The sequence below is a fragment of the Leptodactylus fuscus genome, chromosome 5, assembly GCF_031893055.1.
Source record: "Leptodactylus fuscus isolate aLepFus1 chromosome 5, aLepFus1.hap2, whole genome shotgun sequence".
NCBI lineage: Eukaryota > Metazoa > Chordata > Amphibia > Anura > Leptodactylidae > Leptodactylus > Leptodactylus fuscus.
In genome coordinates this window covers 137,597,167-137,623,393 of record NC_134269.1, presented here as the reverse complement: position 1 = coordinate 137,623,393, position 26,227 = coordinate 137,597,167, and the positions used below count along the sequence as shown (strand labels likewise).

General features: G+C 39.8%; 1 protein-coding gene across 1 annotated transcript in view; it reads left to right on the top strand.

The window, feature by feature from the left end:
• NELL2 (neural EGFL like 2) overlaps positions 1 to 26,227 on the top strand; it is a 218,757-nt gene that overhangs the window by 45,965 nt on the left and 146,565 nt on the right. The window contains exons 3-7 of the mRNA XM_075274344.1: positions 6,894 to 7,044; positions 22,817 to 22,990; positions 23,329 to 23,425; positions 25,753 to 25,825; positions 25,915 to 25,997. Coding sequence (XP_075130445.1) covers positions 6,894 to 7,044; positions 22,817 to 22,990; positions 23,329 to 23,425; positions 25,753 to 25,825; positions 25,915 to 25,997 — 578 coding nt within the window. The remainder of the gene's footprint in view (positions 1 to 6,893; positions 7,045 to 22,816; positions 22,991 to 23,328; positions 23,426 to 25,752; positions 25,826 to 25,914; positions 25,998 to 26,227) is intronic.

The window sequence follows — 26,227 nt, the reverse complement described above, 5'->3', positions numbered from 1 at the left end:
GGAGTCGGTAGACTCCCTTTAAATGGGCAATCATATCTATTACTATGACATGTCATCAGTTTATGATCGTGGCGGGGCCTGATGTCTGGAACCCCCACTGATCAAGTGAACAGGGACGGCCCCAGTCTCTACACTTGGTAAGTATCAATCACTTGATTCCTGAAACACCCCATAAGACCCATCATTTTAGAGATCTCCGGTCCAGATTTCTAATCACAACGTTTTTTTTTGTTTTTTTTTTCAAAGTCACTTACATCCTTATGCTATCCCATTTTTCCACTTCCAGCATATCTGGGGAAATTAACTAAAATGTGTGTGCCAGAAAACAGAATGTCATATTTGCTCATATTTGCACCAAAGATGTACTACTTTGCTTTTTTTTGTGCGCTGCTCACCATTTTGTAAGACAGTGGGTGGAGCCGGACAGGGATCAAAACATACCTGGATGGGGACACCTTGATGCATGGGATTTAATATAATTCATGCCAGGAAAGTATTGTGAGTTAAAGATGAGATCAACATTGGCCCTGGCCTGGTGTACATTTCAGTTTTGGTGCACAGGACTACCTGAGATTGAGGGTGGGCGCACAATACTGTTATTTATTGTCCATTGTTGTGATCCATCACTGGGTGAGAACAATGGAAAAAAAAATACAGATGCAGATAAAGCCCCTTCTCTCTGGTATTTGACAACACCCCATGTAAAAAAAAAAAAAATACAAGGAAGAAAGTTTTCATCATGTTTTTTTGTTTTACTTATCTGACAGAAGACAAAGTTCTGCATATAAGACTTATTTTCGTCTGTTGCAAAAGTAAGCAAACATGACTGAAGAATATGTTGGCCATTTCTTTTTACATTCTAATCAGTGGTTCTTCTGTCTGCATCCATCACTCTACTACTCTTAATATCCATTGCTCCCATCCTATGACAAATGACAGCAATGGACTGTAATAACGGTAGTGTGAACATCCACTTATTAAAAAGTCAGAGCATCTTAGTAACTCTGTCATATCTTTAGTCAGCAGTCAATTTGGTTAAGGTTGGTATAGGAAATGCCAGTCTTAATAAATTCCCCCATTAACTCCTTTAAAAATTGAAACTTAACTTGGTGCTTAATATATCCAATGCCTTAACAGCTGCCATTACCATCAAGATGTCATTCACTTCACCCATCAAGATACAAAATCATCTTCCCCCTCATTTACTGGCCTTAAGAGCGCCGTGCGTGCCCCTGCCTCCCTAGGCTAGTGTTAGAGATGCTGGGAGTAGATGGGGCTTGTTGTCGCTTAGGAGAGTGTGGGTGGGTACAGGGCGGGGAGACGTGAGTGCATCACTCACGTCTCCCCTCCCAGTAGCCGTCCACACTCTCCTAAGCCACAAGCCCCGGTTTCTTCCTAGGTCTGTAACACTAACCTGGGAAGCTAGGGGCGCGCACGGACCGAAAAGAACGGGGAGTGACAGCGGCAGCGGATCTGTGCAGGTAAGTGGACTATTCTGTTTCTAGTGGACTATACTATTCTGTTTCTTCCCTGCAGCAGGGAGGAATCAGAAGAGTAGATACTATCTACTCTTCTGTTTCCTCCTTGCTATGCTGTAAGAATGAATGGACGCAGCCAGTGCGCAGGGGGTTAAGCGCCCCGTCACCGGCACAGGCTGTGTGCCAGCTGCATCCATTTATTCCTATGGGGGCGTGCTATTTGAAACGGCAGTTTCGAACAGTACTCGCTCATCTCTAGTAGCTAACATTGTTAGCTTTTCCCACAATGCTTGGCCAGTAGCCAAGCATTGTGGGAAATAACCTCAGAACTCGATCCCGCCTAAAAAGATCGGGATCGGAATTCCAATCGCGATCATGAAATTTACTCGATCGCCAATCGGAATCCGATCTTTTCCGATCCCGATTGCTCAACCCTACTTATGAGCCCCAATAATCTCTCAAAAGTGGTCTCACAGGGGAAATATAGTTGAAATATATAATCTGCATAAGATTGTTTATTTTATTGCATGGTGATTAGAAGTATACCATCAACTATAAAATCACTTTTCATAGATGAATAGTATAGATGTTTGTAAACACTGTTTTCCTCTTATCTTCACTGAGACTATGTGGTCCAGGAAAAAAATGTAAAAGTGGTCCCATTTTCTAGGCAGGCTCAGAGCAATTAATTTTCCCATGGGGCCACATGAGAAATTGAAACGGTTCTAGAGGGCTATGCACACCGTGGCAAATTTAGCTCCCCCCACTTCAACATTGACCCTGCCCATTCTAATCTATTTTTCCATGTGCCTCCGCACAGTATAATGCTCCTACAGCCACCCTAACATTATATGCCCCCACATTATAATGTTCCCCTCCAAATGTCCCACAGTATTAAGTCTCTCTCCTCATGCCCCAGTTTAAACTAACAGAAACTAGAGGGGGACATTAAACTTGGGAAGCTGAAGGGGGACATTAAACAGTGAGGTAGGTGGAGAAGGACATTAAACTGGGGGCAACTACAGGCACATAAGTCCCCCTCCAGCTACCCTCACGGTTTAATATTCCACTACAGCTGTCCCAGTTTAATGTCATTCCATCTGCCCCCTAGTTTAATGTCCCCCTCCAACTGCCTTCAATTTAACTGCCCCCTACTTCTGCCCCCAGTCCCCTCCTCTTGCTCACACATACTGTCTCTGCTCTACTCCTTATCTTCAATCACTTTCCATTTCCAGCAGCTTGCTCTCTCTGTGTAACACAAACACACTGTCCTGTGTGTCTGTCTCCGCTCACTAACGAGTCTTATCATATCCTAGTGAGCAAAAGGACCTTTGATGAAGTCATCAAAGGTCCTTTAGCTGACTTGCCATTTGGTATCTACCTTTATCCTACAAGTTAGGTGGGCCGGTCAGAGACAGTTAGAGGGCCTAATGTGGCCTGCGGACCGGACCGTACAATGCCCAGATCTGATCTAGGCTGAGTCAATACAAGAAGGTCAGACCAGCACAATTAGCTTCTCCATGTAAAACAGTCCTGTCTAAAGTAATTTTGCACAGAACTGCTTTGCATGGAGGGGGAGGCAGCAGTCCTGTGTAAGTTACCATGTCAGACTGAAACGGTACTGCCTCTCACTCCATGTAATGTAGACATTTCTGTTACACAGAACTGCTGGTTTTGTATATAAAGGCTGATGATAGTAGTGGGATATGGGATTTTTTGTTTTGTTTATTACTATGCGTATCCCTTTTATATAGTCACATTCCTTCCATTTAATAGTCACTTCTATTATCTAGGATTCTTGTCATGAAGTTCTCATTGTCTTATACTGGATCCATGGACAATCCACAGAGTTCAGTGTATTCTAATGAGCTGCACATTCACTAGTATGGCCACCAAGTGTATAATACCATTCTAGGGAGGCATCAAGATGCTCGGGTCACCGAGTACAAGGTACATTTGTAATGAAGGAGACTGCTGTTTTGGAAAACAGAGATTAATTAAACCTCTGTGTAACCTTGCATTAGGATAATCTCAGCCTACTTCCTATTCAGAGCCCATAGTGTGCTGGTAATTAACTTGTCAGTGAAGCCGCTCAAATTCTTACTTGCTTTTGTTTCCTCACATTGACATTGAAAGCCAAAGAATTGCAATTATAAGGAGTGATGGCACTAACTAAAGAGATTTACGTGCCACACAGATTTGGAAATGTTCAGTACACGTATATTGCTTTTTCCAACAATAATTGGCAATTCTACATCTAGGACTGAGCGCACACATGAAGTTATTCTGATCCAGTTGATGCATGTGTTTATGTGTGGTTATTACGCTCCCAATACGATACACTTTAGATCATTTCAAGCACTTCACTTACTACTGTATAGCGTCCTATGGTGATCGATATTGAGCCAAATGATTTTGCTGTTAGTAATAGTCTCTTCTATATTTGACAGCGCTCGATCAGTGAAATTAAGCAGATTGTTTTCCTGTCCTAACTATTGTCTAGCTGTCCTTTTTGAATTATATGAAAGGTACCATTGATCAACCGAGTTCAATGAGCAATATTGACCATCTTGACCTTTTCACTGACAGTACGGGTATCCAAGGGAGACATGATATTACATCTGCTACAGTCCAGAATAGGCAGGCATATGTTCATTGAATGACCAAAGTCACCCATCTGATAGAAACGGGGATAGTACCTATAAATAAAATCCAACACCATTGCTGTTAAGAAAAGAGCAATTTGTTATCCTCTATATGATGCAAGCTATAGGAACATACTATAAACTGTTACTATAACCTTTGGACTGATTTCCTGTGGACTTCATGACAGCCTAGCAGCTGGTTTTCTATATTGTGTTATTTTACAGGAGATATATGTGCATAGTAACATAATATATTGTAAATGTACTGTATTGTACCTTGTATGTTTTGACTAAACCGGATTCTTTTCATCTCATAAACTAACCTAGGATAATAAATTGTTTAGGGGCATGTCATCTGTTTTTTCATTATTTTCTACAGAGGATCAATTTCTTCAATATGTTTTGAGCAAGTCATCCCTATGGGTATTAAGAAATGACAGAATTGTCTTTCTTTCATCAGTTAGGATTCGACTAAAATCAATGAATTCTATGCTTTATCAGTTCTTTTATGTTTTATAATTACATAATATATTAGTGAATAAGCCCTGAAGTGAATAAGTCTGTTTGGAAACCATAGCCACATGGGCACATAATTGTTTGTGCTATGTTTGGCTGGAACAAACGTCTTCTCAAGAGCCTTCACTGCTGACCTATACACTAGTGATTGATCAGATTTTTATTTTGTTTGCCATTTTTCAACAAAAAAAAAAATCTTTGTTTCTCTGTAGCTATTTAGGAGACACGTTCGTGTTTAGATAGTGACAGGATTAAATAGATATTCCAAATTAATTTTATTGTTGAGAATAGATTATTGATGATGGTGATGGGTGTCAGATTCCCACCAATCTGATATAAAATACCTCTTCTTCACATAGGTCATCAATATTTTTAGTAATTAAAAATGGACGTACTTTTCTTTTTATTCTGTGAGAGATCCAGTGGAGAGTCTCTGTTCACTTCCCTGGTCTCCCTGACATTGAACCTGCATGTGAGCTATGTAGCCAGTCAGTGAATGTATAATTTAAAGAGCACATCAGCACTTATTCTCATTGGTGGTGACTAGAGATGAGCGAGTAGTTAAATACTCGATATTCGATATTTGTTTCGAGTAGCCCCTCAATATTCGACTACTCGAATCGAATATCGAATCCTATTATACTCTATTGGAGAAAAATGTTCGTTTCAGGGGTAGGCAACATTCGATCAAATTGAACTTACCAAGTCCACGAGTGAGGGTCGGGCTGGATCCTCCGAGAAGTCTTCTCTGTGCAGTGTCCCCGTGGCGTCTTCCGGCTCTGAATTCACTCTGCCAGGCATCGGGCCTGGGCAGAGCCGACTGCGCATGCCTACACTACAAGAAAATGGCCCCTTACAGTCAAAGCGGCCATTTTCTTGTAGCGCAGGCATGCGCAGTCGGCTCTGCCCAGGCCCGATGCCTGGCAGAGTGAATTCAGAGCTGGAAGACACCGCGGGGACGCTGCACGGAGAAGACTTCTAAAGGTAGGAGAGGAATTTTTCCATTCGAATAGCGAGTGGTACTCGATCGAGTACAAGTATTTTGAATACTGTAGTATTCGATCGAATACCTACTCGATCGAATACTACTCGCTCATCTCTAGTGGTGACCAAACAAATACTCTGGATCCCTGGTCAGATGGAGAGGTGATGATGCATAATGTAATTTTTTCTTCTTCTTCTTCTTCTTCTTATTATTATTATTTTATATTTCAAGTCTCTGCAGGGAAAAAACTCTCCTGCAATAATTTGCCCCAAAGTTGTTGCTTCTATATAGAACATTCAGTTTGTAAGGGCTAGTTCACTCGGGGTTCTGCGTGAACACATTCCGTCGCGGCTGCCAGCAGTGCACTGGCATCTTGTCACGGCTTTCCGCTCCGGATTAGGCCTATTCATTTGGGTGCTTTCACGAGGCGGACGCCGCGGCTGAATCACGGAATCCGCCTGAAGAAAGGGCAGGTCGCTTCTTTTTTCCACTAGTGGGAACAAACTGCTAGTGGAAAAAAGAACGTTAGCGGTCTACATAGACCTCTATTGTAAGGTGGACGGATTTTGAGGTGGATTGCTCCTTGTGAACTAGCCTTAAGATTGGTAATCCTGAAGTATTAGGGCTAGTTCACACGGGGCACGGCATGACGGAATTTGGTTCTGATCGGGAAGCCGCGTCAGAATAGGACCAAAATGCGCCTGCCGCAACTGTCGAGGCTTCCAACAGTCGTGGATTCCTGCTCCGGAGTAGGCCTAAATGAATGGGCCTAGTCCGGAGGGTGCTGCCTTGAGGCGGTCTCTGGACCTGAATCAGCCGTGGAATCCTCCTGAAGAAAGGACATCTCGCTTCTTTTTTTCCATGAGAGGGAACATACTGCTCAAGGGGAAAATAGTAAGCTAGTGGTCTACATAGACCTCTATTGTGAGGGGGTGGATTCAGCACCAAAATGCGCCCCCTCTTGCCCAGTGTGAACGAGCCCTTACTGTATACTGTAGAGATATAGACAAGGACAGTTCCATCCATGTATAGTGCATGTGTATATCTTATTGCTTAGACCTAGGACCTATGAATCATTTATTAAATATATACGTGGCATGGTTAAAAGCAGGTTATCAATATTTTATGTAAATTTTACCACTGAGGGCCATGAATATTGTAGTTGTTCTATCAACACAGCCATTGTAAATGAGAATTTTATATTATTGATCGTGTTTATTGTATGAAATCATGTAAAAATAAAAATGATCTGTTTCTTCTCTTTTCCAGATTCTCCAAGAAATTTAAAAGCTTCTTCTGCTTCCTCAGAAAAACTTTTTCAGAAACTGAGGAATAAACATGAATTCACTGTGCTGGTGACTTTGAAGCAGACTGTTTTAAATTCAGGTGTTATTCTTTCTATTCATCAATCGGATCACAGGTAATTATTAATTTTCTTATGGATTATTTTCTGATTCCCCATAACCCTGCAATTCTATGACTGATGGCACATGTAGTGACTGAAACGCTGCCCGTGGTGACCGATTGGTATTATCCGCGGCTTCATAAAAACATTGGGCCACCACAGGTAGGCGAAGTGTCAGCCAAATTTGGTAGCTGCTACGTCTGTCATGACACTAATAGGATAACACAGGCTCCATATTTCTGTTTGTGAGACTGTGCTTTGCCACATGGATGTAGCAGTGCTGAGTTTGTCAGGTTTTTTTTGAGCCCAGTACTTTATAAAATCACTATTACATTTACTAGCAGAAAAGCTTTTATGAGTATGTTGCATTTGGGGATGTTGCTTGGAGCGAGAAGAGAGCAGGCAAGGGTACATTCACACGGAGGAAAATGGTGCTGAATATGGTGTGGTGCTAGCAAGAAAAAGGAACCCATTCAAGTCAATAGGAGACTTTTTTCAACGCTGAATCTGATGCGGATTCCACAGCAAATTCAGCACCATTTTCCTCCATGTGAATGCACCCTAAGTCTTGTGTGCAGGAACTGTGAGAAGAGGAAGCTGTGCCGTGGATATCCTGAATCTATGCTTGCAATTTATGTATCATGTATTATGACTAAGAATGCCACCACATAAAAAATATAAAATACATACAAGAATTTTTATCTAGATCCCAAAAAGACTACAACAAAATGTCTACAAGGGAAATTCATCATTTATCACTTGGCATAAAAAGTTGCAAATTTATGAACAAATCTATTTGCATAATTGTTTGGCTGCCCTTGTCACTTTTTTGAAGAGTCTGAGGGGTGGGGATTAGTTGGAGGGGCACGACCTCCCACTGGATAACACATTTATTATTATTTATGTCAGATTGCCTGACACAAATTATAGTTCAAATCTATACAAACTCAAGGTGTAGTTTTTACTTTTTATAGCGCACTAGTGCTAGAGATGGAAGTAATCTCCATTACTGTCATGCTGTTTCCCATTCCTTGGTTGAACTTGATGGACATAAATCTTTATTCAGCTATACTAACTATGTAACTAAGAGACAATGCCAAGAAGAAACATAATCCATGTGACAACCCAATATCCAGGCCTGAGTGCGGCTAAGTTAGAACCAAACGTATTGGTTTATTATACTGTGATCTCTAGGATGACTGCTACTGTGCCATACTCTGAGCACCATGTAACTATCCATGTGAGACTTTTTAAAACAATATCTGTATCTTTTTAATTTTTCCAACCTCAGAAATATAATCTTACATCTGTGTTCTAAACTGAACAGGTTGCTTGAGGAGGGCTTCACATTGGAGACATTGACACTTTACAAGTAGCGCAATCAATTTTTTTCTATGTTGTATGCCTTGGTTATAACACAGAAATAAAGACATCCATCCACCACCAATGTGACCAGAAGTGTGAGAAATGCGGTGCGTGACTGATAGTCCATCTGAATGGTTAGATTTACTCTTTAGAGGATTCTTGGTTATGTAAAGGATACCCGAAATGTTCTTGAGGCTTTCCAAAATAAAATCTGGCTGGTGGTTTCTGTGTGGATGAAGGGGTTGGCACTTTCAGACCAATATTGAAAGGCAAATATTATTCGTATGATAAAAAAGATATACAATTTTCCAATATACTTTCTGTATCAGTTTCTCACAGTTTCTAGAACTCTGCTTGTTGCTTATTCATTCTATTACTTTTAGTATAGAGGTGCCAAACTCATTTTCACTGGGGGCCACTTTAGCCTCCTGGGGTACCTTGAAGGGCCAACATTATTTTAGATGTGGGGAGATATTGGTGCTAAAAATAACCGCACCGATATCTACTGCCCTGGGGCACATACTGGGAAAGCCGACTGCGCTGAATTCACTGCACTGTTGGCTATCTAGTGGTATATAAAACTGCATGTGCCTGAGGACATGAAAGGACCACTTTAAAGGGGTTGTCCCATTACAAAGATCCTATCTATACTGCTAGTTTATGTGGATTTAAGACTTTTCCTAAATGCATTGCTTTAACAAAACTGCTTTGTTTGGCCGCTGTCTTAATTTATTCACTTAATTGTTTACACTCCGTTTCTATGGCCCTTGGGATTATCTGCTCATTTGTCAAGTGATGTAGCTGCCTGCTCTCAGAGGAGGAGGGAGGGGCTGGGAGCAGCTCTGAGCTGTTTGTGTCTTTTAAGTAGCGGAGCTTCTCAGAGAGCTCCGGGATTTCTGAGCTCTTATCAGTCGGTTTAATTGAATTTGACTGATAAGGGCTGAGATAGGGAGTCTGTTACCTCTGTATGTAATTCAAACTGACTCAAATCCAGCTCTGCTACATCAGCTTCACACTGTGGTAATTCGTTTACAATCAATCCCGTGCAAGTGAAACCCCGCCCACCTATGTGCTGAGAAAAGCAGGAAGTGAAGAGAGCAGAACAGCCTGCAGGTTAGTGAACAAGCGTCATGGGAATACCCCTTTAAATCAGCCCCATAGTATTTATACTATACAAATAGTATGCTTGGCATTATATAGGATGCATGACCTTTTTTTGAATATCATGCATCCATTTTGTACAGTATAAATACTATGGGGGTGATTTATCACAGCTTGTTTACTAAAAAAAAACAACTGGTGTATAAGCCTTTAAAAAAAGTAACAAGTTTTTTGTGCATGTTAAAATTTCTGCAAAAAAAATTGTGACTTTTTAAGTTTTGCACACACAGTTTAGCCTTAGAGCAGACACCAGCATAACAATACACTGATTGGCTGGGGGAGAAGGGAAGAAGCTACAACTCTCAACAGATAAAGAGGTTCTGCAGCTGCTGGGGATTGCAGTTTTCATTAGGGAAGTTGAAAGATTTGGGGGTAAAATTCAGTGTATGTGTCTGTGTGTGTACTTACTTACCTGCCACCTTGTAGCACACAACTGGACTGGGCTAACTCTTCTCTGCAGGATCCCACCGACGCGCACAGCATCAGTACGTCCTGGTGCTTGCAGGAACAAGCTACAATTTCACTGGTTCCTGCAACCACCAATCACCAGTTTTAATGGGGTCCCATAGGAAGATAGGGAGGATGTGTCACTGCTGCGCTATGCTGTCGGCCACCATCTAGAGATAATCAGTAGAGATGAGCGAACACTGTTCAGATCAGCCGTTCCGAACAGCACGCTCACATAGAAATGAATGGAAGCACCTGGCACGGTGACCGGCAAAGTGTACGTGCCAGGTGCTTCCATTCATTTCTATGGGAGTGTGCTTTTCGGAACGACTGATCCGAACAGTGTTCGCTCATCTCTAATAATCAGAATGAGTGACAGCTAGCAGAGATCTAGAAAGCAGTGAGGTATTAATGCCGAAAGTATATTGGAAAATGGTACTTTTTAATATACAAGCAATAACCTATGTCTCTCAATTTTGGTCTGAAAGTTTCCAATTCCTTTAAAGGGATTCTATCATTAGAATCCATTTTTAAGCTAAACCCATGTCAGAATAGCCTTAAGAAAGGGTATTCTTCCCCTACCTTTAGATGTCTTCTACATGCTGCTGTTCCTTAGATATCTTGCTTTTCATCCATATGCTAATTAGTTCTCTCGCAGCACTGGGGGAGTTCCCCAGCTCTGAAACAGCACTGAGGGTGTCCCCAATGCTGTGAGAAAACTATCCAGTGCCGCCTTCTTCATGGTCTCTGTCTATGGCATTTAGAATGGAGAGAGTGAGCAATTCACCATGGAGGGGGGAATCGGAGGTACAGCTTCTTAAGGAGGCTTTTTGGATTTATCATTTGAGGTTACAGGCCCCTTCAGGGTTAAATCTCAAGCGGGAACTACTAGGTTTATATTATAGTTTTGGTACTGAACTATATTTATTGGTGTATAAGGAGAATATGGGGATATGGACAGATATGTTATAACAAGGTCATACATGGAAAATTGCAACAAACCAGGGGATTAACCACAAAGGTACCATTAAACCGCTAACTTAGAAACACCCCAAGGAATATCAATCACAATAGTATGGTAAAATATATCAATCTTTTATTGTACAAAAATTTACATATAAGGATAAAACACTAGCAGCTGGGCAGATGAAAAATGCCAAAGGACACAAAACAGAAGCTACTTTACCTTACATATCTCTGTCAACAAAACAGCAAGGGAGCATTCACACGGAGGAAGTTGGTGCTGATTCTGGCGCTATAACTCGCGTCAGAATCCGCACGGAAATAAAGCCTCCCATTGATTTCAATGGGCTCCACGTGGACTCTGACGCGAGTTATCGTGCCAGAATCAGCGCCAACTTCCTCCATGTGAATGCCCCCCAAAAAAATTTATAGGTATCGGAATACTGTGACCCCCAGGAAAATTGTTCATTTTCAAAAAGTGATGTTTTATTTGTAAAAGTGATGAAACATAATAAAACCAATATAAATATGGAATTGCTGCAAGCGTAATGATCTGCCGGAAAAAGTTGCCATGTCAAAAAATTATGATAGGATTGTGGGTTTTTTCACATGGCCCCCCAAAAATGTTAATAAAAACTAATTAAAACATTATCTTTACCCCAAAATGGTGAATTTGAACATAAAACTCGTGACATGAAGACTCAGCCTTTTATTAAATACTCTATCAAATAACTAGTCTACAGAAGTGCCTGGTTTTACTTCCCTATACATGACAGCGTTGTCACACAAACTGTGTTACCAAGTTCAGACATGGCCATGTGAATAGGTCCTTATGTGTGAAAGAAGCCTAAGACACACGCAACAAATGACAAATTCAGCTTTGCTACATTTGTGCATATTTATTTACTTACTACCAAGATACAATAGATTTCCTTGGTAAGGGCGGGGTTCACATCTGCGCCCCGGTCTCCGCTTTTAGGTTTCCGTCTTCTGTCGACAGGAGACGGAAACCCGGTAGACAGTGTCCGCCCGTGAGCGCCTGTGAGCGTTTTATGGTTTCTGCAGCGAAACAGTTTTTTTTGTTTTTTTTTAACTGGACACAAAGTCCTGCATATCCGACTTTGTGTTCGGTTAAAAAAAAAAAAAAAAAAAAAACGGTTTCGCCACAGAGACCACAAAACGCTCACGGGCAGACACTTTGCCAACCCATTCAAATGAATGGCTTTGAAAAGTGACTGCCAGTTTCCATCTCCTGTCCAGTCGCTAGAGCAGAAAACGGAAACCTAAAAGCAGAGACCAGGTCGCAGTTGTGAACCCGCCCTAATACATCAATATATCATTAATAAATTGCAAAATTCTGGTCTCAGGAATGTTCCCTGCATGCATCTTTATGTATTTGGCTTGTGTCCTTCTAAGATGTTTCTTTGGCATTTCTCACAGAACTGTTCACAGAACCTGGTGGTAAAATAAAATGTTGATTGATTGGAAGGTTGGCGTACTCGGGGATGGCATTTTACATTATGCAGATTCAGAAAGCCATAAAAAAAGGTTTATGTGCTCCTCGATGAACAGGGGAAATTGGTTGCACGGGTGACCTTGCATCATTGTCTTTGTAAATAGGCTCCGAATTCCTAACATCCATTTGTTGACAATTATGTACTTGACATTATTAATAGTACACCATGATGTCCAAACTACATGTTTCATCCACTGGTTATGACCAGTGACTCCAGTTTAGCTACTGTAAACCTTTTGAGGCTAAAATCTTGCTCTTATTGCATTTATATAACACCTAGCTCTGCTTTCCCCATGTGGATTTAAGTGCAGTTCTGCTTGTCTGGTTTGGGTACTGTGTACACGTGTTAGGAAGCTGATGCAACGATACAAAAACAGTCCTGAGTGTATTATGCTCTCCTAACCCGAGCGGAACCAGGTCCCGGAATTCTTCGCCAGAGCTCCTGATGGTGGAGTTGGACCTGGAGTTGGGGCCCAGATCCGCAGCTGCCCTGAGAGAGCTGCACACCCAGTGAACCCCAAGTAAGGAGGACCCAGAAAAACCCAAACACTCACCTCAGTGGATGAAGTTCAGGAGAGCAGGTCCGCATGGACATACAGGGCAGGTTGGTAAGTCAGGGAAGTCAAGCAGGTTCCAGAGGAATCAAGCCAAGTCGGTTCACAGGAGAACACATAGTAGCAGAAGGAAGAGGCAGAAGCATAGTCAGGAGCACTGGGTCATACACAGGAGGTTTGCAGAAAATCCAAATCAGGATCCAGATAAGGGAGGTCAGGGAAAAGCCAAAGTTCATGCACAGGAGGTCAGAAAGATGCCAAATCAGGAGATCCTGAAGGAGAGGTCTGTAAAGCAAGCCGGGTCATATACATGCAGAGTGTTCAGGATTAACAGAGACAACAGACAGGCAGGGAGAAAATCGCTAGGGAGCTGATGCCGCAATGAAACAAATAACTCCTGACCCACCACTAGAGGGAAACCGGAACCTCCGCAAACTTAAGCAGAGGCTTCTGGCCTACCCTGCAACAGGAGCCGCTGCGACATTCCAGCGCAGGACATAGAGTTGACTGAGAGCCTCCGCGCAGCACAGCGGAGGTGGCCCGGCCCATCCTAAAAGTACACATCAGCCCACCAGAACTGATGATCATCTCTGTTAGAAAAAGATAGAATGATCATGATGTGGCACTGAAGAATGGTTCAGTCACATGACATAAATATCACTGCAGTATATTCGAGAGACATAACAGGACCACAACACATTGAGGGGACACTATTGGTTATACAAGTTGTGAGAGAGTGAAGGGTGTGGTCTGGGAGGACAGGTATATTCCAGCCAGGCAGCTAAAGTGTGTTTGGTAAAGACCCACACCAGGGAGGTCAGCTGACTAATTAAGGCCTGATAATAGTCTGTGTGTGAAGACTGGGAAGTGTGGCACCACACTGACAGAGCTAACCTGTTCAGACTGAACATACAAAGCAGGTGCTATCCCACCCGTTGTTGTTGTTGCCAAGGTGGGAGTCTGGTAGCCAGGTTTCTGTATAGACAGGGAAAAATTTGTTTGTGTTTAGTTTAGTTCTCAGCCGAGAAGGGTTTTCTTTTGTTCATTTGTACCTTTGCAAGGGCAATTAATGCACTGCAAGTAAATAAAGCCTGAACCTGTGTGCAACCCAGAGTCTGTGTCCCTGTTTCCTGCACTACTACCGAGCATCTACCTGAACAGTTCCCCACAAAGTATATTTGAAAGCTTTTTAGTTTGTTTACTTTTTGTGAGTACAAATAGGGGGTTTGCAATTCTTAGAAAACCAATTTTGGCAGACTGACGAACATTCTTCATTATTAATCCTGCTGCTTCCTAAAAATAAAACACACTTTAAATAAGACTTGTTCTGCCTCCTTAAAGGCACATTTCCTCTTGTGTTTTAGAGGGCTGTAATTTATTGAAGTATGCCAAGGAATTCCTATTCTATTATTCTTTACTTTTATAATGGCTTAGGAAATGAATTTAACACTGTTTTTCATTTTGTTTCCAAACAATAATCTCACTACTTCACATGTCTGGTATACAGAAGATTTGTGTATACAGTTACCAACCTATGTTGCTTGTTACACTTACAATTTATTTATCATACTAAACATAATTGCATATTATATTCCTATAGAATATTGAATATGTTTAGTGCTACAGGAGTTTTAGCAACAGTTGGTCTCTAAGCTTTAGAATTCTGTATACACTACAGATCTGCGAAAATAAAGTGTAAAATGGTGTATCTTAATTCATGGTAAACTTGTAGACATGTTAGAATAATTTACTTGCTACAGTTAAATAAATATGTATATATGTTTTATTATCTGTTAGGTAAACACTGTTCTGAATAATCCCATACCCTTTTCCCTTCTATGTAGTTTGTGGATGGTACTATTGTAAGTACTCCGATATGACAATGACATGGGCATATTTTCTTTATTTTTTACCTATTGAGATAAACTTCATACGTAATATATCAAGACAAATGTCGAGTAAGATACTGGTTAACCTATGGTAGAATCCTGCTTACAATCTGTGCATCTGATTTTTATTAGAAGAATGCAAACTTATGCTAGGTTAACACTTGTGTTCGGTCTCTGTTCTTGGGGTCAGTTTGGAGACCCCTGAACTGAAAGCTAATCAGCTTAAAAAAGAAAATCTCTTTGGAAATATGCAGAGCCTATAGACAATAATGAGGTCTGCCGGCTTTCCGCCCACTTTCCGCCTGGAAAGGGCAGAAAATGCAGGTGGAAATTCCCAGGTGGAAAATGGGAGCAGGAGTGAACCTAGCCTTACCAGATTTAGATGCTCAAGCCCACTGCCACAATCCAGTGAACTGATAAATTGATACTGTATTGTATTTGCATAATAAATATCATTATAGATGTGACTTTATTGATATGAAGGATATAAAAGTGCACATATTTATTAAATTAATAAATACCATACTTTGTCATTTTTGATTCTGGACTTACATGGCCTGGAAATACCTTGTTATCCTCTGAAAGACTATATCTAACACTATAGGTTGAAGGGAAAAAATAAAAGGAAGATGTCCATGTTGGACTGCTGATCCATGAGTAGTCTGTGTAATATGTTGGGGAAGTATCACCTATAGTGTTATAGTTAGTGGTGTTAGTAATGGAAATTGTAACTATTGTTGCATTGATTTAACCCTAGTGTAAATATATTATTTAGCAAGATTGTAAAACAGAGAATAGCACTGAGGTGTATTCCCTAACATCACATGACACTAGATTCAGGTAGACTGTATCTAACATTATATATTGATGAAAAACTAAAAGCAAGAATTCCGCAATGGACTACAGATTCATAAAAAATGACTTTTCACCACCTTTGCCAAGTCCAGCTCTTTGCATCATTTATTAGCTGCTGCTCCACTGATTTGGTTGAAATTTTTTCTCTAGCCCCCACCATTCCCAAGCAATCAATACAGTTAATTTTGGTGCCTGATGTGCTATTTAGGCTTTGTATTGTTAGGTGGGTGTTGTCAGACAAGAAGTGTGATTATGAGCTCTGACACTGTCTGCCTCTGCTTGGAGGTCTGAATCATGCCCCCTGCCTGACATGGCCCACCTGACAGTACAGAACCTAAATAGCATATCAGGCACCAAAACTAACTGCACTTATTGCTTGGAAATGGTTGGGGTAGAGAAAACCTTTTAGTTAACAGCACCTTTTAACAGATACTAAGAACTATAGATGGATAAACGTTCCTCTAAGTAGTCTGTGTAATTTTTTGGGAGGAGATTCACCACTTATGACCTGCTGGATCTGCGAGTTATTTGTGTACTAAGGGAGTGAAGACAAAAATTTCAACATAACTTGTATTTATTCAATTATAATGTTTGTCTTCATAATGGTGCCATTTATTATTCTGTACAATATACTGGGAAGCCAGAAAAATTCTCAATGGGATGGAATTGGAGAAAAAGTGCATTTGTGCGACTTTCTTATGGGCTTCATTTTTACAAGGTTTACTGTGGAGAATAAAATTACATGTTACCTGTATTCTATATTTTGGTACAATTCCAGGGTTACCAAATTATATATAGTTATAGAATTTTTTTATTTTTTTATTTCTTAAAGCTGCCATATTCGTAGGAATATGCGTAGGACAAAGCTAAACGGCAAAAAAAAAAATGGCGGTTCGGCATTTTTTTTCTCCCTACTACAGCTTTCACCGTACAGGAAAAATATTTTGTATACAAGCTTGTAGACCAGTTGCTTTTGCAAACAAGGATACCTAATGTGTTTCATAATGTTTTTTTTTTTAATTTGAATTTTTAATATATATATATGTATATACCGTATAAGCCGACCCGAATATAAGCCGAGGCCCCTAATTTTACCACAAAAAACTGGGAAAACTTATTGACTCGAGTATAAACCGAGGGGGGAAATGCAGCAGCTACTGGAAAATGTCAAAAATTAAAATGGTCGGAGTTTTTGGGTGCAGTAGTTGCTGGGTGCTGAGAAAGGGGAGGGGTTGTTTTGGTTGTCTGTCTGCCCATTCCCTGAGCTTGAGGACTGGGTTTTTTTTCCCCCCCACTTGGAATTCAGCCTGGCTGAATATAGTGTATCTGCTGTGCTCCTATTAACCCCTTCCTGACGGAACAGGAGCACTGCAGATACCCTATATTCAGTAGACCGGGCACTTTCATACTCAAAGATACCTAATGTGTACGTGTTTCACAGTAATTTTCTACTTTTATATGTATTCTAGGGAAAGGAGTGATTTAGAACTTTTACTTATTTTATTTTTTTTATATTTATTTTTTTTCCCCCACTATTTTATGGGAGATTCTATACATTAGTATTGCGGCTGGTCATAGACCCCTCTCCCCCCAAAAAAATAAAAAAAATTTTTTTTTTATTTCTTGCTTGACTCGAGTATAAGCCGAGGGGGGGCTTTTTCAGCACAAATATTGTGTTGAAAAACTAGGCTTATACTCAAGAATATATATATATATATATATATATATATATATATATATATATATATATATATATAATATATTTTTTTTAAAATTGTATTTATTAGATCCTCCCAGGGGGTCTGATCAGTAATGCGATGCCTTACAATGCTAATGCGTTGCAACGCATTACAAAATATCGGTAGTTGTAATACGCTCACTTCAATAGGCTCCCAGCTGTCATGGTAATGGATTGCCGATGTCATATCTTGTTTCGGGCGCCAGCGATCCTCGCCAAAATGGTGGAGGCCGCTATACGTAAACACTCGAATCCGCCATACTATTACAGAGTATGTCAGGAACGGGGGTTAATAATCCAGTGAGTGATCTGTCAGACATATCGTATATGGAAGGCTGTCAGTCACTGAATAGGACCACCCACTTGAAAGCTAAGCCCAGAATGAGCAGAAGAGTAAATGGATAAACTACTGGAATGAAGTTATACTGGAGTTTTTCTAACAAAACTATGTATCAGTTTGCTCAGCTTCTCCTGCTCAATAAAATGCTGCTTACATATTGGACTAGATTTTCCTGTGAAACATTCTTTTTAAACAAGATTTTTGTTATTTCTAATATGCATAGATAAAAAATAGAACTTTACAGTTTTTATCAAAGATATTATAAATGCACGTTAATTTTTCCAGCATATCCTTGAAGGTGCGAAGTGAGATTTCCTATTTAATAGACTTTCATGTTCAAAATATCTTCGGAAAAACTTGAAGTCTTTAATTGCAGTAGCCCACAGCATCAACGTACATCATGTTTTCCAATTACTGGATGTTTTTCATCTCTGTTACTGTGGGAGGATAGCTAGCTTACGTGCAGGATGTTAGGAGGAGGTGGAGGATTGAAATTTAGGCAGTTTATATTATAAGGAGACAGACACAGGAAACGAGATAAGTATAGTTTGTTGTTTTCAAGTGGGAAAAAAATACATCATTTTTCTATAATAAAATGCAGAACTTGCCAATATATAATAGATACAAGCCATTTTCTCCATAATATTGCTTAGTCCTTTTTGGCAGTACCACCTGAAGTATAATGCCCCCTTAGTGAACCCCCCACATAGTATAATGCCCTCTTATTCCCTCAAATAATTAAATCACCATTGTATTTAACTCTGCATGCTGATTTTTACACAGTGTGCTTAATCTTGCTATCATATACTGTAAGCTATCTTAGGCCTGGTTCACATCTGTGTCCGTTAATCCGTTTAGGGAGTCCACATGGGGACCCACCTCAAACGGAATACCGAACGCATTGGCAAGCAGTGAGCTTATGAAAGCACATGGACCCCATAGGATATAATGGGGTCAGTGTGCTTTCTGCACGGTGTGCACGAAACATGCGGACAGAAAAGTACTTCATGATCTACTTTCCTGTCCGCATGACTCGTGTGGACATCGGGTGGAAAACACACGGACCCCATTATAGTTTATAGGGTCTGTTTGCTTTCACTGCTCACCGCTTGTCAATTCGTTTGGTAGTCTATTCGGGGGTCCTCATGCGGACTTCCCGAACTGATTACTGAATGTAGATGTGAACCAAACCTTACAGTAGTCATAACCTAGCCATAAACACTAATTAAGACTTTATGTAAAAATGTTCAGATTATGTTACATATAGAGTAGAAAAGAATGATGTTAAATCATTGTACTGTAGGCACTGATGTACCACTTCATAAGACGTGGTAGATGCTTTGCTAAATGTACACAAAATATCTCCGTTTTAGCTATCAAATCTCCAAGGATACTAGTTGCTGAATTTTTGCTGGTTAACATGCTAATACCATATGGACACTTATCCACCCACGTCCACCACGCTATTACAAAACATGTTGTGCCCTTGCCTTATTATTTCTTCTGTGAAGGAACATTGGCATCAGAATAAATTATTTATTTCCTGTCAAGTTAATGGAGTTTTTTTTGTTCTGTTTTATTACTTGTTTATTTCATCCTTGACATTAGTATGTAAAAAAATATTCTTGCTCGTAGATAGATATAAAAGACAAAATCGACAGCATTCCAGAGATCAAAAGAAAATTGGTGCTTTATTCCAAGATATGACGTTTCGGTTTCTAGGCTGGAACCTTTCTCTAGCTTAGGAAATTAAATGTTGCATCTTGGAATAAAATACTGTTTTTCTTTTGATCTCTGGAGTAATGTTGGTTTTGTCTTTTATATGCAACTTGGGAAAGTGGCCGTATCCCTCTTGGATTTGCACCCACCTCTGGAATAGTACGGTGCTGCATTAAATTTTTTCTTTTCTAGATAGATAGATAATACAACAATTGAACAGCCCTCCAAAAATAAATAAAAAAAAGGTAAGGATTTAGTCTAGATTTATTTTTTGAGTGCTGATCATTTGTTGTATTATCTACATGTGATCATATGCCTGATCACTTGGAACTTGATTATGATTGTCTATAAAATGATGGTAGTCTCGTGTTCGATGTTGTAGTGGATGATGAGATATGGAGCCTGAAAGGCAAAAGTTCAAAACATTGTTACCCTTTTGCTCATCAGTGTGTGTGTATGTCCCTCCAAAATTGTATCTGATAGCCTGGCTGTAGACAATGGAGTTCTTTATGTGTTTGGGGTGAAAGCTATCCCATCTTAGGTATGTAGGGCGGTCAGTCAGCTTCCGATACAGCGATGTCTCAATTTTGTTTCTCTCTATCTTGATGACTGTGTCCAGGAAGTTTATTTCAGTGAAGGAGTAATTGAGTGTCAGGTTGATGGTGGGATGGAACTTGTTGAAATGTTCATGCAAGGTTTTCAGCTGTTGTTCAGACCTGTCTGATGGAGCCAAAAACCTAAGTAGCCTCATACCAGCAAGTCCAAGGACAGAGACTTTCTATATGCATCCTAAATTGCAACAGCTAAAAACCTTCCATGAACATTTCAACCAGTTCCATCCCACCATCAACCTGACACTCAATTACTCCTTCACTGAAATAAACTTCCTGGACACAGTCATCAAGATACAGAACAACCAAATTCAGACATCGCTGTGAAGCCAATTGACAGCCCTACCTACCTAAGATGGGATAGCTTTCATCCCAAACATATAAAGAACTCCATTGTCTACTGCCAGGCTATCAGATACAATTGCATATCTTCAGACCCTGTAGATATGGACAAACACCTTGGTGACCTCAAAAATACAATCCTGCAGCAGGGTTATCATCCAAGAACAGTTGAAAACCAAATAGCCAGGGCCACCAGAATACCTAGATCGGATTTATTAAAATACAATACCAAACAGGAAAACAATCGGGAGCCCCTGTACATCACGTACAACCCACACCTGGAAATATTGAGAGGAATCACACGCAAACTACATCCACTATTGCAAAAAGACGTCCATTTAAAATCTATATTTCTAGACCTCCCTCTCCTGTGCTACAGACAGCCACCTAATCTCAGGAATGTGATTGTTAGATGCTCACTGTCACCTCCAACTACAACCGGAACATTTATGTGCAGACACAAAAAGTGCAAAACTTGCCAGCACATACTGAGTACTGACAAAATAAAGATCCCCAATTCTAATCAAGACTACAAGATCCCAGGTACCTTCACCTGCAGCACACCTAATGTGGTATATTTAATATTATGAAACAAATGTCCTACGGGTGGCCTGTACATAGGGGAGACAGGCAAGACACAGGATGAGGATGAACTCGCACCGTTACACGATCACAGAGCAGAGAATGGACCTCCCTGTGCAAAAACACTTCTGCAATCAAAATCATAATATCATCCATGACATGAAGATCCTGGTACTAAGAGGGAATTTCAAAAGCAAAAAAGATAGAAGGGTGTGGGAATATAAACTCATGATGACCTTTGGCACACTCCAAGGGGGAGTTAAATCTCTCACTTGGTTTTATGTCCTTTTACAACAATTAGACACCACATCACTAATCAAAGGTATCATAAACTCAGTGAACCTTTCTGTGAGCTGATAATTTTTTGACCTTATCTATTTATTTGCTTGTACTGTTTCCATCAATTGTGCATCAAACACTGTATTCCTGGATAAATGTGCTTGCCTTCAGATATTGTGTTATACCAGCCTATTGAAGGGACCTAGTAGTCTCGAAACCTTGCAATCTGTTATCATTTTTGCTAGCCATTAAAAAAAGGTATAAACTACTAAGAGCTACTAAGGACTCTCAATAACCAATAACTGTGCAGGGGAGGTGGGATAGGAAGTAGTGAAACGTATGCATCGAAAAAAAATCAGAAAAAGTAATTGGCTGGCTAAATCAGGTGACCTCCACTTTATACGAATGGTGGATTTCAGATTCGGTTCATATGAGACTGTGAACTATGTTACTCGAAAGCTTGATATGTCATCAAAAAACTTTTTAAGTTAGCCATTAAAAAAGGTATCAACTACTGAGGACTTCTCTCAAAAAAATTTGTTTCATTTCATATCCCCTGGCTAACACGGTACAAGGATATTTTTTCTTTTACAACTATGTGACTATGAGACAGGGATAGATGTACTGGCAGGGTTAGCTAGGAATTAGCTTTATTTAGGTAGGAATGTTACTCAAACAGCTCTTTCGGGCTCTATCTCGTGGCAGCCCATTATATGCTAGGCGGGATCCCTGTCAGCTTGCGTTATGCGGGAGCTGACTTTTTCTCATAGCAATGCATTGACCAATAGTCGACGAGTGAGGGTCAGGCTGGATCCTCCGAGAAGTCTTCTCCGTGCAGCGTCCCCGCGGCATCTTCTGGCTCTGAATTCACTCTGCCAGGCATCGGGCCTGGGCAGAGCCGACTGCGCATGCCCGCACTACAAGCGGAAGACACCGCGGGAAAGCTGCGCGGAGAAGACTTCTAAAGGTAGGAGAAGAACCAGTGTTGATTGGTCAACTGTGTAGCATCGAACTTTTCCATTCGAATAGCGAGTGGTACTCGATTGAGTACGAGTATTTCAAATACCGTAATATTCGATCGAATACCTACTCGCTCATCTCTAATGCCATTGTATAGGGCTGTGCATTTGTTTCCAAATATTTTAATGATCCAATTGCTATGTTTTTATTTCTTGATTGTATTTTATTGGTTTTCTTTATTAATATGTTACCAAACTGTAAATACATATAAATTAAATGAAAATATTAACAAGTTCAAGATGTCATTTCAATAGCAATGGTTAGACTCGCAGTGTGTGATAAAAACAGTGACTGTCACAACATACTGTATATAATGGAATCGCTAGCAACTGTGACACATGATTTTCTATTTATTTGGTTTGATTACCTTCCTGTTCTATATTTTATATTATTCTTTGACATACAGGTATCTTGAGCTTGAAAGTAGTGGACATCGAAATGAAGTCAGATTGCATTACCGCTCAGGGAGTCATCGATCGCAGACAGAAGTTTTTCCATATATTTTGGCAGATGATAAATGGCATAGATTTTCCTTGGCAATCAGCTCTTCTCATCTGGTTTTACATGTGGATTGTAACAAGTAAGTATCTATTCTGTATGACTACACACAAGGGAGCAATCGTTTTTTATTTTGAAGTAATTGATATTAGATATTACAGTATATGATCAAAGACATTCACGTATATATTAATAGAGTTTAGACTTTTAAAATGTCAAAAGTTCAGTATATCTGAAATATCAAGACCTTTTCATAGCTATGTCCATTTCCACCATACATATATACTTAATACATCCATTATGTAGACTGTCCTACAATGTGTACAACATGTAATTTATTTAACACGGTACACCTAATGATTTCTTTCAAAAATGTATTGCAACAGGTCCAAAAAATAAAATGTGTATTTTGCTTAATAGAATTTATGAAAGAATTGTGGAAAAGCCGTACATAGATATTCCATCTGGGACAACTTTATGGGTTGGACAAAGAAACAATGCACATGGTTATTTTAAGGTATGTGTTGCTGTATGCTGGAAAAGACCAATCCTTGTTCTATATTACTTTAATCACTGAAATATCTAATAGGTGACATTCACACAAAAAAGAAATGTCTAAGGAAAAGATCCTTTATCTTAATTTTATCAATTATGTCGCCTCAATAATATGGGCATGAATGGAGTAGAAAAGTGTGGCTTCAGGACATCTTTCGAGACTGGCTGAGTCCAGAGTGTTTGCTGGCGCTGGACCTGGCACTAGCCACAGCTCCTTGGCAGCAACTGCCTATAGCAGCTCCTTGGCAGCGGACAATGCATTTAGTGATTCCGGTAAATTGAATTATTATAATTATAAAAGACAACCAATGTTTTCTTGTTGTTTAATATTGACTGGTGTTATTTTGGGTGTAATACACAGGATTAAAACCAAGACAATACTGAAACAGATTATCCCTTACACCATTATTCAGTGCGTGCCCTCTTTGAATTCTGTTCCATTACTCTTGGGAAAGACAAACAGAAATAAGTGATTCATCCGCCTTGTGTGTTGTAGAGCGATGAAAATAAGATCTCCCACACTATCCATTAATTTCAGCCTGATCTCTAGCAGGTCGACCTGATTTGCTTGTCATTGAATATTTTCTTTTTTATCAGAAATATTTCTGCATATATTTTTCAGTAATAAAAGCCATTATAGGGGTTATCCACAGATTTCAGAACCTACGGTCAGGGAAGGGGAAGCATAAGAAAAAAACATACTCAGTGGGCATTCACACTTGTGCCACTGTGCACCCTGTGTCAGAAACTGGATAGGGGGCGGTTTTTCGGCGGTCAGTATTAAAAGCCATTCATTCAAATCAATGGGTTTTAAAACGGACCGTCCCCTATCCAGTTTCTCTGGGGAATAGGACGAAAACCCAGCAGACTGACACAGGGAGACAGGGGTACAAGTGTGAACGCCCCCTCACCTGTCCCCAGCACTCCAGTGTCCGCTTCTGTTGTCTGGTCCAGAACGCTGTGGAGTCACCACCGGAAGCCTAGCACCACATGTGACCTCTGAGACCAATAAGCAGTCACAGGAAAGGATCTAGTGACCTATATCAGTTTTTAGGTTTTCCAAATTCCTCACTATATTACCATTTCATTGCGAATGATTTTCACTTTGTATCTGCAGTAATGTTAGTGGTATAGGTGTGGGCTGTGAAGCTGACTATATATAGTCAGTGTATGGATATGTGTAGCAAGGCAGGGAGGGATCAAATGAAAATATAAATGTTGGGAGACACTTAAGGTGCAATTTTATTATTTAAGTGTCATTTAAACCATGTTCCAATTTGTTTGAAACCGGTTAACGATCTGATATTTATTAGGGTCTTCCAGCTGTACCGTTATGGCGGAGGTCAGGGGAAAGAATGAATGGACAGGATAGATGTCAACATGCCTGGCCAGATTTTGTGTTGCCATGAAAGATACGCTAATACCTCACTCTTCTCTTTCAGTAAAAGCATGTACACTTGGCCAAGTTAGAAGGCATAGGCTTTTGGTTGACAGATATCTAAAAATGATGGACTCTTTAGACAAAAATATAAAGGGCCTAAGAAAAGAGTTACACTTGTTATTTTCCATATAGTTTTTTCTCATCAGCTGTTAGCAGTCTCTTATCTGAGATGACAATTACACTGAAAAGGTTATAATCCAAGCGAATCAAATATATACTGTATATACCCTAAAACGTAACTTTATTAGCCATGTCTAAACAGCAAACAACCTAGGACACATTAAGACCATCTTTCATATTTTGCTGGTATCTTTACACAGTGGGACTGAACCATGTAGCACTAATACAAATGGTTTATAGTGCCTGATATATCTAGTGTGTTTTATTACATGACTTTTCTTTATAATGGGCTGACTGAATCTCTTTTCACCTTAACAAAAAATGTGATTATATCATAGTATACAAATAGGGTATAGTAAGAAGGATAAAGAAAACCCTACAAGGCCAGATGTTGAGAATACGCCTTATTATTTCTCTAATTCTTCGGATTTTCTATTTTTATCCGTAATGTACATTACTTGTGCTGGTACTAATTAATTTCCATCAAGTTTCCTGTCTTGAATTCATTATAAAGAAGAAATCAATACAGATAGACCCTTGAGGGAAAAGCAAGCCATGTTATATAACTTCTAAGCAGCTTTCTTTAAGGTGCTGCTGATATCTTAATTGGGCTGAGTTACAAAGTTGAACATTGATTTCATGGGAAAAATATTGTACATGACAGATTCCTTTGTACAAAGTAGCATACCATGAGGCAAAATATTTACACTTTATGTCCTTATCCACAGGGGATCATGCAAGATCTACAAATCGTTACCATGCCACAAGGCTTTATTTCCCAGTGTCCTGATCTTAATCGCAGTATGTATACAAACCTATCTCATTCATGTTTTCTAGAAGAATAAATTCTGGTTCAAGATAACCTGACATTTTAATGTTTATTATTATAGCGTGTCCAACATGCAATGACTTCCACGGACTAGTGCAAAAAATTATGGAACTTCAAGATATCTTAGCAAAAACATCATCAAAGGTATATTTTCAATATTTTTATATTCTATTTATATTTTTTTTATATATATTGTGTAACAAAGGGATTTTTGCAAAGTAACAATAGACAAATTATTTTGCTAAGAATACTCAATGACTATTTTCCTGTAACATTAACAGAGAGCTAGAACATCTTGCAAATAGGCTAGTACAGTACGGATTACAGGTACTTGTAATCCCCGTTTCAGATCAGGTTTGGAGGATAAAATATCA